This window comes from Arabidopsis thaliana, chromosome 4, assembly GCF_000001735.4.
Source record: "Arabidopsis thaliana chromosome 4, partial sequence".
Lineage (NCBI taxonomy): Eukaryota > Viridiplantae > Streptophyta > Magnoliopsida > Brassicales > Brassicaceae > Arabidopsis > Arabidopsis thaliana.
In genome coordinates, this window is record NC_003075.7 from 11,675,711 (window position 1) to 11,691,106 (window position 15,396).

Genomic DNA, 15,396 nt, shown 5'->3' on the forward strand with positions numbered 1-15,396 from the left:
TAAAATCATATTGGAATAATATCAAATTTTAGTATATATATATATATATATATATCGTGAAAATTTACTTGTATGTGGCACATCGTTTGACAAATATGAATCACTTGGTTTTCATTTTGATCCACATGTGTATTTTTATTGTTCGCTTCTTGTTGGAAAGATTAATTGTACAGTATTACAATTTTCATTGAAGTCTACACACTTAAAAATTCACTATCCCTCTGATAAACCTAGTGCAGATACAAACCTAAAAAGGACAAAAATCTCACATATACCAGATAAACAGATACAAGAAAGGGTAGTCGTCCCCAGCTATTTACTCGCTGAAACCTCAAGTTGCAGAAAAGTCAATACTACATAAGGAATATATGTCTGTTTCGGTCATAAAATAAAGTCATACCTGCCTCTGTTTCTGTTGCTGATTTTTTTTTGGAAATATTCGTATCCTGATTCGCCATGTGACACGTTTATTCTCGATAAGCTTTTCATCTTCTGCTTCTTTTTATCATACCCTAAACTTACTCTATCTATATATATTTCTTTGAAGTCTACACACTAACGACAAAGTTACATTATTCGCCACTATGTGATAGTGATACGTTTATTCTCGGTAAGCTTTTTCTTAATCTTCTTCGTTCTACGTTTCCAACTTTCTTTTCCATTTCCGATAAAATCAACTTTGCAAATAAAACCTCTAAACTTAATTTTCGATATTGTTCCTCAGAAGTCCGAAAGACTTTACTGCATGATCTCTTTTTGACAAACTTAAGACAAGATGTAGTTTGGTTTATGTTGTCTTGTCTTATTAAAGAGGCGTTAAAACCTTACTTATACAAAGCAAAAGATATAATCTAAAGTGTTGCACAAAGGAAATGACTAAACAGGACAAATATATATTGTTGAATAAGCTAACTAAAATATTGACGAGCAATAGCTTCAACATCCTCCCTCAAGTTGGAGCATGCACATCGAGAATGCCCAACTTGCGCAGAAAGTAACGAACTTCCTTTTCACCCAAAGCCTTAGTTAGAATATCTGCAAGCTGCTTGTGAGAGGGAACAAACGAAGTCGCAATTATACCATCAAGAATAGCATCGCGGATAAAATGACAATCCACTTCAACATGTTTGGTGCGCTCATGCTGAACTGGATTGACACTGAGAGCAATTGCAGATTTACTGTCAGAGAAGATGCGCATAGCCTGAACGTGAGAGACACCAAGATCATAAAGCACCCGCTTGAGCCACATGAGTTCTTGAGTAAGGAATGCCATAGCTCTATATTCAGCCTCCGCGGAAGAGCGACTGATAGTGGGCTGCTTTTTCGTTTTCCAAGATATGGGAGTATCACCAAGCTGTACAAAGTATCCTGTGAGAGAGCGACGAGTGAGAGGGCAAGCAGCATAGTCACTATCACACCAACCATTAATCTGCAGAGTAGAGGTGCTAGAGAGTAAAATCCCTTGTCCTGGGTTAGATTTCAAATAGCGAACAACACGAATGGCGGCGTTCCAATGGTCCTGACGCGGATTCTGCATAAACTGTGCAAGAGTGTGAACAGAATATGATAGCTCAGGACGTGTTACAGCCAAGTAAATGAGTCTCCCAACTAGACGACGATACCGTGAAGAGTCAGAAAGCAGAGGAGATGTAGACAACGAGAGCTTATGATTCTGTTCAAGCGGAAACGCAGACGGCCTAGCCCCCAAAAGTCCCATTTCAGAAATAATATCAAGAACATACTTCCTTTGGGACAGGTAGAATCCTTGAGCATTGCGGCTCACTTCAATGCCAAGAAAATATTTGAGCAAGCCAAGGTCTTTCATGTGAAAACATGATTCTAGATAGGATTTAAATTGAGCAACAGCATCAGGGCAGCTACCCGAAATGATCAGGTCATCGACATATACGAGGACATGAACAAAGACACCATCATTGTTGTAACTGAACAGAGAGTAATCCGACAAAGATTGTGTGAACCCATATTGTTTTAAAGCAGAAGAGAGCTTGGAAAACCAACACCTTGGAGCTTGTTTCAAACCATACAGAGATTTATGAAGACGACATACCTTGCTAGGATCATCACATTGAAATCCCTGAGGCAATTTCATATACACTTCCTCCTTTAAGTCACCGTGAAGGAAAGCGTTATGCACATCCATTTGATGTACATGCCAATCACGGGCCGCAGCCACTCCCAAAAACAAACGCACCGTGCTCATTTTTGCAACCGGAGCAAAAGTTTCATCATAATCCACGCCTTCTTTTTGACAATTACCCAAGACTACCAAACGAGCTTTATATCGCTCTATCGCCCCATCCGATCGATACTTGATTTTGTATACCCATTTGTTGCCAAGAGCCCGCTTTCCTGGAGGCAAATTTACAATCGAGAAGGTTTGATTAACTCGCAGAGATTCAATCTCAGCAGACATAGCCTCTCTCCAAGCTTTGTCAACCATAGCCTCGTTGTAAGTTGTTGGTTCCATTCCAGCAGTAACAGCTGCGAGAAAAGCCTTGTGCGACGAAGTGAATCGATGGCAATCCACGTATTTCTCAATTGGATACAGAGAGGAGGAAGAAGCCTCAGGGGAAATCGATTCAACACTCACAGTATTGGTGACAAAATTCTTCAACTTCATCGGTTTTTATGTTTGGCGAGAACTACGTCTAAGTTGTATTGGCGCCGGTGTTGTAGATGACAGTGGAAGATCTGCTGTCTGTACGATGCTTGATGCTAAAAAAGGATCGAGAGAGGAGAGAGAGACAAACTCACTTGGACTTGAAGATTCTTGATTGATTTCAGGTATTATTGGGCCAGTTGCAACATTTGGCCCAACTGTAGCTTCACCAATATTTTGTCCAATAATAGTTCTTGGCCCAATAGCTTCTTCAATAAAAGGTGGCAATCCACCAATACACGTTCATCTTCCTCATTGCACGACATCTTGGAGTATGGAAACTCTGTTTCCTGGAAAATCACATCTCTAGACACGAAAAATTTTTGTTCTTCTAAATCAAACAGCCTCCACCCTTTTTGTCCATGTGGATACCCAACAAATACACATCGTCTTGATCGTGCCGCAAACTTATCTCCTTTATGATTTTGGTTATGTGCATAACACAAGGAACCAAATACACGAAGATGAGAGTATTTCGGAGCCGTTTTATATAACATCTCATATGGAGATTTACCTTGAAGAAGCATCGAGGGAGTGCGGTTGATAAGGTAAGCCGCAGATAAGATACACTCTCCCCAGAACTGAATTGGCAAATACGATTGAAATCGCAAGGCTCTCGCGATATTCAAAATATGTCGATGCTTCCTCTCAACCCTTCCATTTTGATGCGGAGTCCCAACACATGAAGTTTCATGAGCAATGCCTTTGTGTAGAAAATACTCACGCATACATAGAAACTCAGTCCCATTATCACTTCTTACTGTTTTGATCTCAGTGTCAAATTGTCGTTCAACTAAAGCCATGAAATCTTTCAAATGTTTCTGAGTTTCACTTTTATCAGTCATCAAATAAACCCACACACCACGAGAATAATCGTCAACGATTGTCAAGAAATATCGAGCACCGGAGTAAGAAGGTGTTCGATAAGGCCCCCACACATCACAATGAATTAGCTGAAAACTATCCATACTTCTATTATCTCTTAGAGGAAAAGTATCACGGGTTTGCTTAGCTCGCATACATGTATCACATACATTCTCCAAAATCTCTTTACCACTAGACAAAAGTTCTCTAGGCAACAAATTAACTATCTTGTCTGATGCGTGTCCCAAACGCCTATGCCATAGATCAAAAGGGGCCTTCACACTCGTGTGCACAGCAGCAGCATTCTCCATTCCCCGAAAACAAAAACTTCCATTCTCTCTTTTACCAATTCCAGTCACCATCCTCGTAGTGCGGTCCTGTATCACAAGGAAGTGATCAGCAAGTTGAACCACACAATGATTCTCATCCATCATTTGCCCAACAGAGATCAAATCTGATTCCAACTCCTTGACATAGAAAACTGATTTTAATATCAGATGCGAGCCTAATCTAACTGTTCCCTCACTGACAGCAACTCTCTTATTTCCATCAGCTAAGATAATTAAAACAGGAGACATGGATCGCATACCACTCAACAATTCCAGGTTTCCAGTCATATGGTGTGAAGCACCTGTGTCGAGTATCCAAGAAGTGAAAAGAGAACATGTACCTGATTGAGTTTCATGAGCATTGGACTTGTTATCGCTTCTTCCAGCATTGAGATGCTTAACAACTCCACGCCATTGCTCATCAGTAAGCCCACTGACTGCATCACGATCGCTATCAGTGATAACCCGGTTCACATGTTCAGAAGATGGAAACGGTCCAGTCATGACGGCATTCACATACGTTGGACGAGGTTGTCCTCCATTAAAACCAGGCCCAAATCTTCCTCTGCCACGACTTGTTGAGCCATTTGAATTTGATTTTCCTCTTGGGCGATCTCCCCACCACTCTGGATATCCAATCAACACAAAGCAATTTTCCGGCGAATGACCTCCACGGTTACAATGAGTACAAAGTTTCTTGTTTTAAAGCTTCTCTAAATTTGCAAACTTCTCTGAGATTACCTCAGAACGTGGCCGCATTTGAACAGCAAAAGCAGTGACATCGGTTCTCTCTTCATTAGACGATCTGTTGTTCAACATATCTTCTTCTTGTCGCACAATGTTGTAAACCTCTTCCAGCCCGGGGAGAGGAACACGAGACGTCAAACTTGACCGTATGGTGTGAAATTTAGTTTCATTCAGTCCATAAAGAAATTGATGAACCATGTCATCTTCTCGATATTTTTCTTGGTCTGTTCCAAGATTGCAGATACACCTACCACATTTACATATCCGAAGAGGGCGATAGCTGTTGATATTATCCCAAATCTTGTTGAGTTTTCCATAATATCCTTCCACTGTCATACCCTCTTGCTTGCAAGTCGCGAGATCCGCCTTCATCTTCTGATTCTTTGGCCCATTAGAAACAGAAAAACGCTTCCGAATCTGTTCCCACAAGTCTCTCGCCACATCACGGTGAGAGATATTTGTCAGCAGCTCTGAGTCAATAGTCATCTTCATCCAAGAGACCAACAAAGCATTAATCGTTAACCAATCTTCTAGATCTGGAGAACCATCTAGTGGTTGAGGAATGGTTCCATCAAGGAAACCAAACTTTTTCCTAGACCGCAACGCCGTCTTGAAACCACATGCCCACTCTTCATAGTTATTTGTCTTCAGTATCGGATGGGAGATCACAGCTCCCGAATTGTCAGCTGCCGTTAAGTCGTACGGCAAAATTGTGCGTCGGACCTCAATTACAGATGGAGGTGGTGGTGGAGCATCAGCCATAGCTTCAGAGAAAACTCACTTGAAATACTCAATTCGAAAAACCCAGATTGCGCTCTGATACCATGACAAACTTAAGACAAGATGTAGTTTGGTTTATGTTGTCTTGTCTTATTAAAGAGGCGTTAAAACCTTACTTATACAAAGCAAAAGATATAACCTAAAGTATTGCACAAAGGAAATGACTAAACAGGACAAATATATATTGTTGACTAAGCTAACTAAAATATTGACGAGCAATAGCTTCAACACTTTTAATATACCAACCAATTAATACTGGACCCTACCTTCATTTTTACTACTATGGTTATGATTGTTTGCGAGTAAATGATTTGATTAATATGTATTATATGTATGTCGTATGTATCTGTAGGTACAAGAAAAAGTTGGAGCTTGACTCGAGATTTCTATCTGATTTTTATGACGAAATCAAATGTTGTGTTCTTATTTAAAGTGAAAAAATATTTTGTTTTACTAGCCATCAGTGTAGAGTTTTTCTGGATCTATAGTTTTCAGTATAACCTGCAAATTTGAGATTAGCTAACTAAAAATAAATAACACTTTGAAAATGGAAGAGAAATTATGTTAAATGTAAATTGATGAACTTTAATTAGGAAATTTTGTTGTATACAATTTTTTTTTGGATGAAGTATACAATTTGTTTTCATTCAACTGTTTACAGATGAATAATTTGTTATGTGATATGTTATCATAATGTTGACGTGTAAATTATCTTTTTCTTCTTCTTTTTGTTGCTGTTGTTGAAGTTGATGTATAAATTATCTAATAAACTTTATACCTTAAACCAAAATTCTACTCCCTTAATAAATTAGAGCAATAACATGTTACCGTCCGTTTCTTAGGGGTCGTCAAGATTGGTCCGCCTTGGTTTTAGGGGTCAAGATTGGTCGCGATTATAGGCCAGATATATTTAGTAAATGAAAATTTTGGAATGACCCCAAAATGTAAGACCAAGAATACTTGGATTGAAAATTTGCATAATGTTTATAATGTTTGAACATCTGCATCCTCACAATTTTTATAATGTTTTGTTTAAGGGAAGTTTATCAAAGTTTTTGGGAGTAATTTCTTTTGAGTTTCTAACCTATTTCCACAAACGACCTATCAATAAATAAAACTATAATATACCGTAGTTATGATTAAGAAAAAATCAAACATACTCATATAAGTATAAATAAGTGGAGTTGTTATTTTTCTTCAAGAATATGATATTTACTGGTTATTGACGAGAGGAATGGATTCCATATGACTTAATGAATAATTATGATTAGAAGAAGAAAAGAACAGGAAAAAAGCTAATCTTAGTTTGTAGAGTTCAACGTTCAGTTTGGAAAATGGATCAATAACTACTTCGAAAGGTATAAATGTTACTTGAGATTGTAAGAAAATATATTTCATTTATTTCTCGTGAAATCGTACCTCTTTCACTTTTATCCCTTTGTTTCACCTTGAGCTAATTTTTCCTCAAAAATCCGATTAATCATATAACAATAGATATTTTTCGAGTACGTAGAATATAAGTTCAAAATCCGAATCATCAATATTATAAAAACATAGAATGTACATGGTAACTAAAGTAAAATACAGCTGATTTTAACACATTCCCAACAAACTTGACTACTCCATATTTTTCTTCGAAGTCTACACACTTACGACAAATTTGCATTATATGCGTGGCACTAATTTTGTCTTAAAGACTCTATTGCATGATCTCATGCATGCCAATTAATATCGTATCCCACTTGCGGTTTGCACATGCACCGGTTAAATAGTTTTAATATTTGATTTGTTTATCAAAGTATAGATATCAGAATAATACACGTTGTGACTAAAAAATAGAATATTTCGACGATCCTTAGATACTTTGTAAACATAAAATAAAACCTTACTAGAAGTTTAGATGCATGATTTCATCAAAAAATGTTAATAATCATTATTGACTCATGGTTTAACGCTATGAATTAAAACAAATAAGATAAACTTGACGGCTCGTTTTCATATTTCTTTTTTTTTGAAGAGAGGAAAGTTAATTATGTGAGAGAGAGAACGATAGTCAAAATGCTTTTTAATAGGATTATTACTCAACTTTCCAGTTTAAGACAATGGAACCATCAACTGTGTCAATATCGCCATTACACAGCCTGGTAGAAGAATAATTAGGTATGACTTCTGCGTTTCATCAAGTAAAAGGAGGTGGAGCCTACCTTCTTTTTTACTAGTAGTATGTTTTGGTTGTTTACAAGTAAATAATTTGATTCAAGTATAACATAACAATTACCATGTTCAATGAACCTAGCATGTTCTGTAAGATAATTTTGATGAGACTTTAAAGTTGAAGTTACAAATTGAGTAGAGCAAATAGGAAAAAAAAAATTGAATTGTCGAATTTGATTATACCTACTCTTGTTGTCATTTCGTGATATTGAAGAATATTTCTAGGTGGTACATTTATTCAAATAAAACAAATTCTAAAAATTAATACTTGAATTCAACATCATAAAAAGTAGAGGTCAGATATTAAAATGAAAATTCCTAATTGCAAAACCATCTTAAAATAGAAAACATAAGATAGATTCAAAAATATTTCTGTCTTTTTGTTGATGCGAAACTTTACAAACTTCAACACATAATTACATCCTTTATACAAGTAAAGGCTAGATTAGTAATTAATTAATTTCTAATGTCCCTTATGTAATCACTATATATAACGTACATTCTCAACCTGATAATATCACTGAGCCTCACATCTCAACAATGTATACGAGTATATTTTTCATCTTTTCCTTTCTTTCTGTGTCAGAAGCGCTTGTGAGAATCCCGTTGCAGATAGATCATGCCTTGTCAACAAACAATGATGGAGTTCAGTTGAAGAACGTAAAGGACTTTCTGTACTATGGGAAGATCCAAATTGGCAATCCAGGCCAAACTTTCACTGTTCTGTTTGATACCGGAAGTTCTTCCCTTTGGGTCCCGTCAGAAAATTGGCTGGCCAAAACTGAAAACCCTCGCAATCGTTACATATCCAGTGCCTCAAGAACCTTTAAAGAAAATGGTAAGTTTTCGACTGTGTTATTATAGTTTTGTTTTATCAAAAAATTTCTAAATTTTATGGTTGTCTTTATCTTTCATCCCATTTCACAGTTTACAAAAAAGTTTATTCATGATGATTATTTGTATGGTCAAACTAATTTGCTGAAACAAATATATTTTGGTGTGAATTTATTTTGGTCTGTGTGTCAAAATCTGAATTATATATCTATTTAGATTGTATGTGTATGTTCAGTGTGTTAACCTCTCTAGTCTGTGTGTAAAACAGGAACAAAGGCAGAGCTCAAGTATGGAAAGGGTTCCCTCACGGGTTTCCTAAGTGTTGACACCGTTACGGTTGGTGGGATTAGCATCACGTCACAGACCTTCATAGAGGGCGTTAAGACTCCTTACAAAGAGTTTTTCAAGAAAATGCCGTTTGATGGTATATTGGGACTCAGGTTCACGGACCCGCTCAATTTCGGTACATCTGTTTGGCACTCTATGGTTTTCCAAGGCAAAATTGCAAAAAATGTGTTCTCTATCTGGCTTAGACGGTTTTCTAACTCTGGAGAAATCAACGGTGGAGAGGTAGTATTTGGAGGAATCATCCCAGCGCATTTCTCCGGTGACCATACATACGTTGACGTGGAAGGGCCAGGAAACTTCTTCGCAATGTCCAACATTTGGGTCGGAGGAAAAAACACCAACATTTGCTCCAGTGGCTGCAAAGCTATTGTTGACTCCGGAAGTTCAAATATTAATGTTCCAATGGTAAATAATACATCTGTTGGTAAAGATATAAATTGTCGCAAGGCACTTGTTAACTTTCTTTATTTTACTGTAATATTTAGGATTCCGCTGACGAGATCCATAGGTATATCGGAGTAGAACCAAACTGCAATAATTTTGAGACGCTGCCTGATGTCACCTTTACGATCGGCGGAAAGGCCTTCGTCCTCACACCACTTGATGTAAGTGGAACGTACAATTTTCTTTCCTCCATTTTTACTTTCCTTATTTATTATTATATTGGTCTTTTTTTCAAAACTTATTTTCTCTGTTTGTACCTAGTATATACGTCGTTCGCGGAGTCAATGCACGAGTAAATTCGTGGGAAAAACAAATCGTAGCCACTGGTACGTAATAACTAAGAACTCTGTTTTCATCTTAATATCTTTTGACTGGTAGTAACACAATTCATTATAAAGATTTCTTTTCTGTTGAAAATAACATTACAATATCTTTTGACTGCGTGTGGTTTGATTGCAGGACATTGGGCATCCCATTCATGCGAGTCTTTCACACTGTTTTTGATTACCAGAACACACTTGCAGTGAAAGTTGGGTTCGCTAAGTCGACTGATTAGTTTTTCACAAAAGCTAAGGGTTATTGTTTTAATGAATGTTTCTGATATATATCGATTTAGGTGATCAGATGAATACGATCACTAAAGTAAGAAAAACATAACTTTTATCAAATCAAAATATATTGATCTTTATATTCTAATATTTGCCTAATATTATCTCGATGAATAGAGTTATATATATCTTCAAAACAATAAAATGTCTACCAATCAACTGAATGAGAACAAAAATACATGGCGACTTTAGTTTAGGATATTTACAAATTACAAATAATCTCCACTCGTTTGATACGACATCAAATTAATCTCTCCCATAAAAGTAATTAAGCCTGAAGTTGAGCAAAGCACAATTAAGAAGCTCACATACCTTTTACAAATCTCTTCATCGTGATAAGTACAAATCTGAAGGTCTTATACTTGTTTACGAAGGGTAGAGGACTCCTTCCTAAGACAATAGCGATGGATTTTGATTGGACTTGTTATTATCATTCTCGAAACCTGGATCAATTTCTTCGTTTGGTATATGTTGTAACTTGTAAGATTAATTTTGAAACGTTTCGGATTGAGTTCAAACATGTCTGAATTCAAGCCGAATCATCATGCCTCAAGTTTTTTGAGGAGCAACGCATCTCAACTCTCTCGAACTTTACTGAAAAACTTGCCTCAACTCTCTCAAACGTCATTGAAGAACACACCTCGGTAGTTTCAATATCACTCTTTCTCAAGCCTTTTTTGAATCAATGATTTGTGGTTGTGACTTGATTGAACGACACCAATCTAGTCTCCCATTGTTCCTTTGGTGTTATTATCTTTGGCGATTTCGACAAACCTTGTCCGGTATTTGGAATCTGTTTCCACTAGCATTCTCTTCGATGGAGCATTCTAGCAAAAGCTCTTATCTTTCTTTTCCATTTATTAACTCAAGTTTAGTTTTAGGAATTTCTCTCTTTTGAATAAGTGAATGAAAGTTCTTCTATCAGAAAAAAAAAAAATTTAGAGAACAGCAATCTCACATCTATCAAATATAAGGGGTGTTATTGGTTCCTAGTTTACAAAGAATTTTGATGACTTCAATCAATCCATAGAAAGTAAATAAATGAAAGATTCTAAACTATTGCTAGAGAGTTTTTTAAAATCTTGTTGATTAGTATTTCATAATCTTGTAAAGTTTCTCTAATAATTTTTCTGTTTTGATAATATTTTTCATGATTTGTTATAACTTTATTTTGTGAAGAAAAGTTAAAAAATCATGAACCAATAACATAATAATCTAATTCATTAACAATTAGAAATTCTTTGGTTTTAATTGAAAAACACAAAACTTTTACTGACATTATATAAGTATGAATCCAATAACCCCAAATTTATAAAGATTTTAGATTATTTTTACAAATATTAAATGATAAACACAAAACTTTAATAAACTTTTTTTTTTTTTGATTTAATAACAAACAGATTCTACATGACACTTTAAGTTACTAAATCTCTTTTGAAATCATAAACCAATAACATCCCCTAACTTTATATCTATGGTATATTTCCTTCTCCAAATATCAAAGTTTTATTCCTTTTATTGTTTATGAAAATTTATAGATTTGTTACATGTCTAAATATGAACGTCAATATTCTTGTCTAAATTATATAAGAAAAAAAAAGATTTTCCAGGTGTGAGATTCTTGTGTTAATAAGGATGATATACAACTCACCTTTCCAAGTTTACAAACTTATATATATTATGGACATGAATCCAATTCTTCTTTTTCAAAAGTTAAATAAAGAAATTATCTACAAATTAGTTATCAACAAAGAAGAAATTGTCTGTCGTCGGACACATGTCTTTTTAGAGTTTTGGTGTTAATGTATATCTTTTTATTTTTATGAAAATATCTTTTATTGACACGCATCCATATTTCTTCTTTTCAAAAATCATATAAAGAAATAAATTGGTTATTGTTAGATATATGTTTTTTCTTTAAATTAATTGGAATAGGGTCAACTTTGTATTTATCGTTTAGGGGATGTTTAGGTCCCTTATTTAAATAGATGGAGTTTGCTACTTTCTAATGTCTCTGCTCTATTAGTGAGAGAAGATTTCGTTTTGATAAAAAGATTTGAAATGGATCCCCCTTCTCTGATGTCTGATGGCTCAAGCTGGTCCAAGCTTCCTTTAGATCTCTTGATCATGGTTTTCGAACGTCTTGGTTTTGTAGATTTTCAACGAACTAAATCAGTGTGTCTAGCTTGGCTATATGCTTCACGAATGTCAGCGCCAAACAAGCAGATCCCTTGGCTCATTATGTTTCCAGAAAAAGGTAAAGATTTTTGTCTCTTGTTTAATTCTGAAGAAAAAGAGAAGATATATAGGATTCAAAATCTTGGTGTTGAATTCGCAAATAGTCACTGTTTGGCGATTTATGGAAGTTGGCTCTTTATGAGAGATCCTAGATATAAGCTCTATATAATGAATTTGTTTACTCGTGAGAGAATTAATCTTCCGTCTGTGGAGTCTCAATTTGGTAGGATAAAGATTGAACAAATTAACGATGATTTGTTCTATAGAAAAGTTGATGATGAATATGATTACCATCCTAAAAGACACATGATCGATATTAGTGACCATATATTATGGATAGATGATAAGACCAAAGATTATGTGGTTATGTGGTCATTCGAGTGCGGATACACATATATGGTTTATTGCAGAACTGGAGATAATATTTGGAATTACCGCAGTCTTGATATATCGACTGTTAACATAGTATACAAAGATCATAAGATGTACTTGTATAGTTACACTCGTGATGTCAAAGTCTTGGATTTTTGTGAAGATATTCCGCGACAAATCTTTGAAACGCAAGTTAATTATGATATATTAATGGAAAAAGGATTCAGAAGTGACGTTGATGATGTGTTGAATGATAAAAAGGAACATCTTGTAGTCACATTAAATGGAGATGTCCTTAGAGTTAAGAGCAAAATATGGGATAATAGTGACGTTTGGTCCTTCTGCATCTACAAGTTGAATTCTTCTAATACTTACTGGGAGAAACTCACTTCTTTGGGAGACGAGGCAATACTTTTGGATCTAGGTATCACTGTACTTGCCAACACCATCGAAGGAATCAATAGAAATTCAATATATTTCAGTGGTTATCATCGCCCTCATTATTTCAGATTCGATCATGTTTGGAGTGAAAAAGATATTTGTGTCTTCAATCTTGACACACAAGAAGTTGAAAGACCACATCAAAGTATTTGTTCGTCCATTCAAATATCTGGTGCACGATGGTTTGTGCCAAATTTCAAACATATATGATTGATCTCAACTTTATTGTATCTTTTCAATGTTTTTTTTTTATGTTTGATTCCCTAAACCTAAACACATCTATATTGGATATGTATCTCTTTTCTTTTGCAACTGTGAAAGTAAATTAAACATATCATATCATATATATAAAATATAATGTTTAAAACTTATATTGGAATAACATCAAATTTAGACCACATCATGAAATCATTATGGCCTTTGGTTTTCAATTTGATCCATATCCCTATAATTTTTAATATTGAAAGGATTTGTTGAATGTACAATTTTCATTTTTTCTAATATCGTCTTTAACATTTGGTGAGATTTTATTGGTGAGTACTGTGTAGAGATGAAAGAAAGAGAGTGCTTCCGAGAGTGGAAATGATGATACTCTAAACATCTTGTGAAGCTGAGCTCATGGCTGCCATAGAAGCATCAAAACAATCGGTATAGCTTCAAGAGCTTCTTGGGGAAATTATTGGAGAACCATGCAAGAAGGTGTTAATCTTGATTGATAACAAGTCCGCAATTGCAATCACAAAGAACCTGATATTTCGTGGATGAAGTAAATATATTCACAAGAGATATCATTTCATTCAAGTGTGTGTTGAGAATGAACAAGTGGAAGTAGAACATGTTCCCGGAGACGAGCAAAAGGCCTACATTTTACCAAAAGCTCTTGGGAGGATCAAGTTCAAGGAGATGAGAATTATTGTTGGAGTTCAAGATGTGGTGAAATGTGACTTCAAGCTTAAAGAGAAGAATGTTGACTTAAATTTGAAGGAAGCTTGAATCATAAGCTAAAAAGGAATAGGATTAGAATTAGACTTTGTATTTAGGAAGTTGTCTAAATATTTATATATATGTTTTCTTAATCTTTTTAGGAAAACTTATATGTATGTCTAATTCTTTTTATATATAAGAAGATGCAAGTGTGTTGCATAACTTATAAGTATTGAGAGATTAAGAGAGTTTAGATTTTGAGATATTTTTCTAAGCTAATAAAAGAGAGTTATTCTTTTATCTTTGTGTTCTTAATCTTCTTTGAAACTATATAAACCACACTCACAAAAGACATAACTAGTTGAGAACCCCATTGGAGATGTTCTTAGGACTCAATAAATTCAGCTATATTATAAATGATCATGATTGGAACACATGGTAAAATCCAAGCTTTCTTTTTTCTTTTTTCACAATTAGGCTTTTGATCAGAATGTTATAGCTATTGATTTGTTTGGTTGAAACCCTGTTTTGGCCTATATGTATATGTATTGAAATTCCAAAGCTTTACATGCTCAAAACGGATCAAAATCTTGAAAACTATTACTAAATGATGTAGCAATATGCAAAAATACATATATGTTATAAAAGCAAATACAAAGTATCAGATCAATCATTCTCGTTTGAAAATTGGTAAGAACCATCGCGCGTCATAACATGGAACGGACAAAGAAACAAAGTAATTCGGTTGTTCAGCCTTCTTTGTAACGAGACTGGATATAAAAACATTGTTTTTGTCATAGAGACCTCCAAGATCATTGGCATTGAAGTAGATCAATTTTTTTTTAAAAAATCCTATATTGTCTTCGGCGAGAACTGTGATATACCCAAATCCAAAAGAATTGCTTTGTTTCCCAAAGAAACTATTTTCTTCCATTTGTTTCCCTTCGATGAACCCATCTTGTAGATTTCAAAGTTCCATATTCGTGACTTACTTGGACGTTGACTCTTAACAATTACGACATCTCCACCTACAGTGACAACTAAATTATCCCTATAGTGAGTCCTTTGGACTTCCAGGAAGTCTCATACAAAATCTGGATACTATTTATATGCATCTACGTACACTTATTTTGAAAACTTTTGCTTGAATTTCTCCAGAAAAAACAAAAAATTTGAGTTTATCAAAGTTGAGACAATAAAGCTTGTGATATTGTATACAGTGTCAAAACATTCCTCGATACCTGAGATCTGAGGAATTTGTTTCTTAGAGTTGTCTCCTTTCTTGAAAGAAACAACATGTTCTAATTTCTTCATCAACAATTCCTATAACTAGATAATCTATGGATTTCTCCTCTATGTGGCTAATTAAACTGTTGAAATATAGGTAACTAATTCTTCGGTGAACCGATCAATTAACTGACAAATTGTTTTATAAGTCGACTAGTCCATATATTTTGTGACCTTTAATTGGAACATGTAAACTTGATAAGCGTATTTTGCTTTCATTTTTGTTCCTTTAACCTTTACGGCGTTTTATCCAAAATTCCTAGCTAATAATAATAATAAAAGAATT

The 15,396-nt window shown here is 34.9% G+C and overlaps 2 protein-coding genes, 1 long non-coding RNA gene and 3 pseudogenes across 6 annotated transcripts; 4 read left to right on the forward strand and 2 right to left on the reverse strand.

Moving 5' to 3' along the window:
• Positions 1 to 949: 949 nt before the first annotated feature.
• AT4G22040 lies at positions 950 to 5,382 on the reverse strand (annotated as a pseudogene; the record flags this gene model as incomplete). The annotated part of the gene is made up of 1 exon: positions 950 to 5,382.
• Positions 5,383 to 8,104: 2,722 nt separating this feature from the next.
• Positions 8,105 to 9,934, forward strand: AT4G22050 (Eukaryotic aspartyl protease family protein). Its single transcript, NM_118326.3, has 5 exons — positions 8,105 to 8,452; positions 8,717 to 9,201; positions 9,282 to 9,401; positions 9,502 to 9,566; positions 9,700 to 9,934. Exons 1-5 carry the CDS (start codon positions 8,155 to 8,157, stop codon positions 9,794 to 9,796), a joined length of 1,065 nt encoding a protein of 354 aa, NP_193936.2. The 5' UTR covers positions 8,105 to 8,154; the 3' UTR covers positions 9,797 to 9,934.
• Positions 9,935 to 10,062: 128 nt separating this feature from the next.
• On the forward strand, positions 10,063 to 10,502 carry AT4G07040. Its single transcript, NR_142081.1, has one exon. It is a non-coding gene; the product is annotated as an other RNA (long non-coding RNA).
• A 1,382-nt stretch (positions 10,503 to 11,884) lies between these two features.
• On the forward strand, positions 11,885 to 13,311 carry AT4G22060 (F-box protein (DUF295)). Its single transcript, NM_118327.3, has one exon. It carries the CDS (start codon positions 11,910 to 11,912, stop codon positions 13,107 to 13,109), a length of 1,200 nt encoding a protein of 399 aa, NP_193937.2. The 5' UTR covers positions 11,885 to 11,909; the 3' UTR covers positions 13,110 to 13,311.
• Positions 13,312 to 13,476: 165 nt separating this feature from the next.
• On the forward strand, positions 13,477 to 13,890 carry AT4G22065 (annotated as a pseudogene; the record flags this gene model as incomplete). The annotated part of the gene is made up of 1 exon: positions 13,477 to 13,890.
• A 606-nt stretch (positions 13,891 to 14,496) lies between these two features.
• Positions 14,497 to 15,177, reverse strand: AT4G22066 (annotated as a pseudogene). Its single transcript has 2 exons — positions 15,065 to 15,177; positions 14,497 to 14,851 (listed from the first exon to the last, which is right to left on the reverse strand).
• Positions 15,178 to 15,396: the final 219 nt, after the last annotated feature.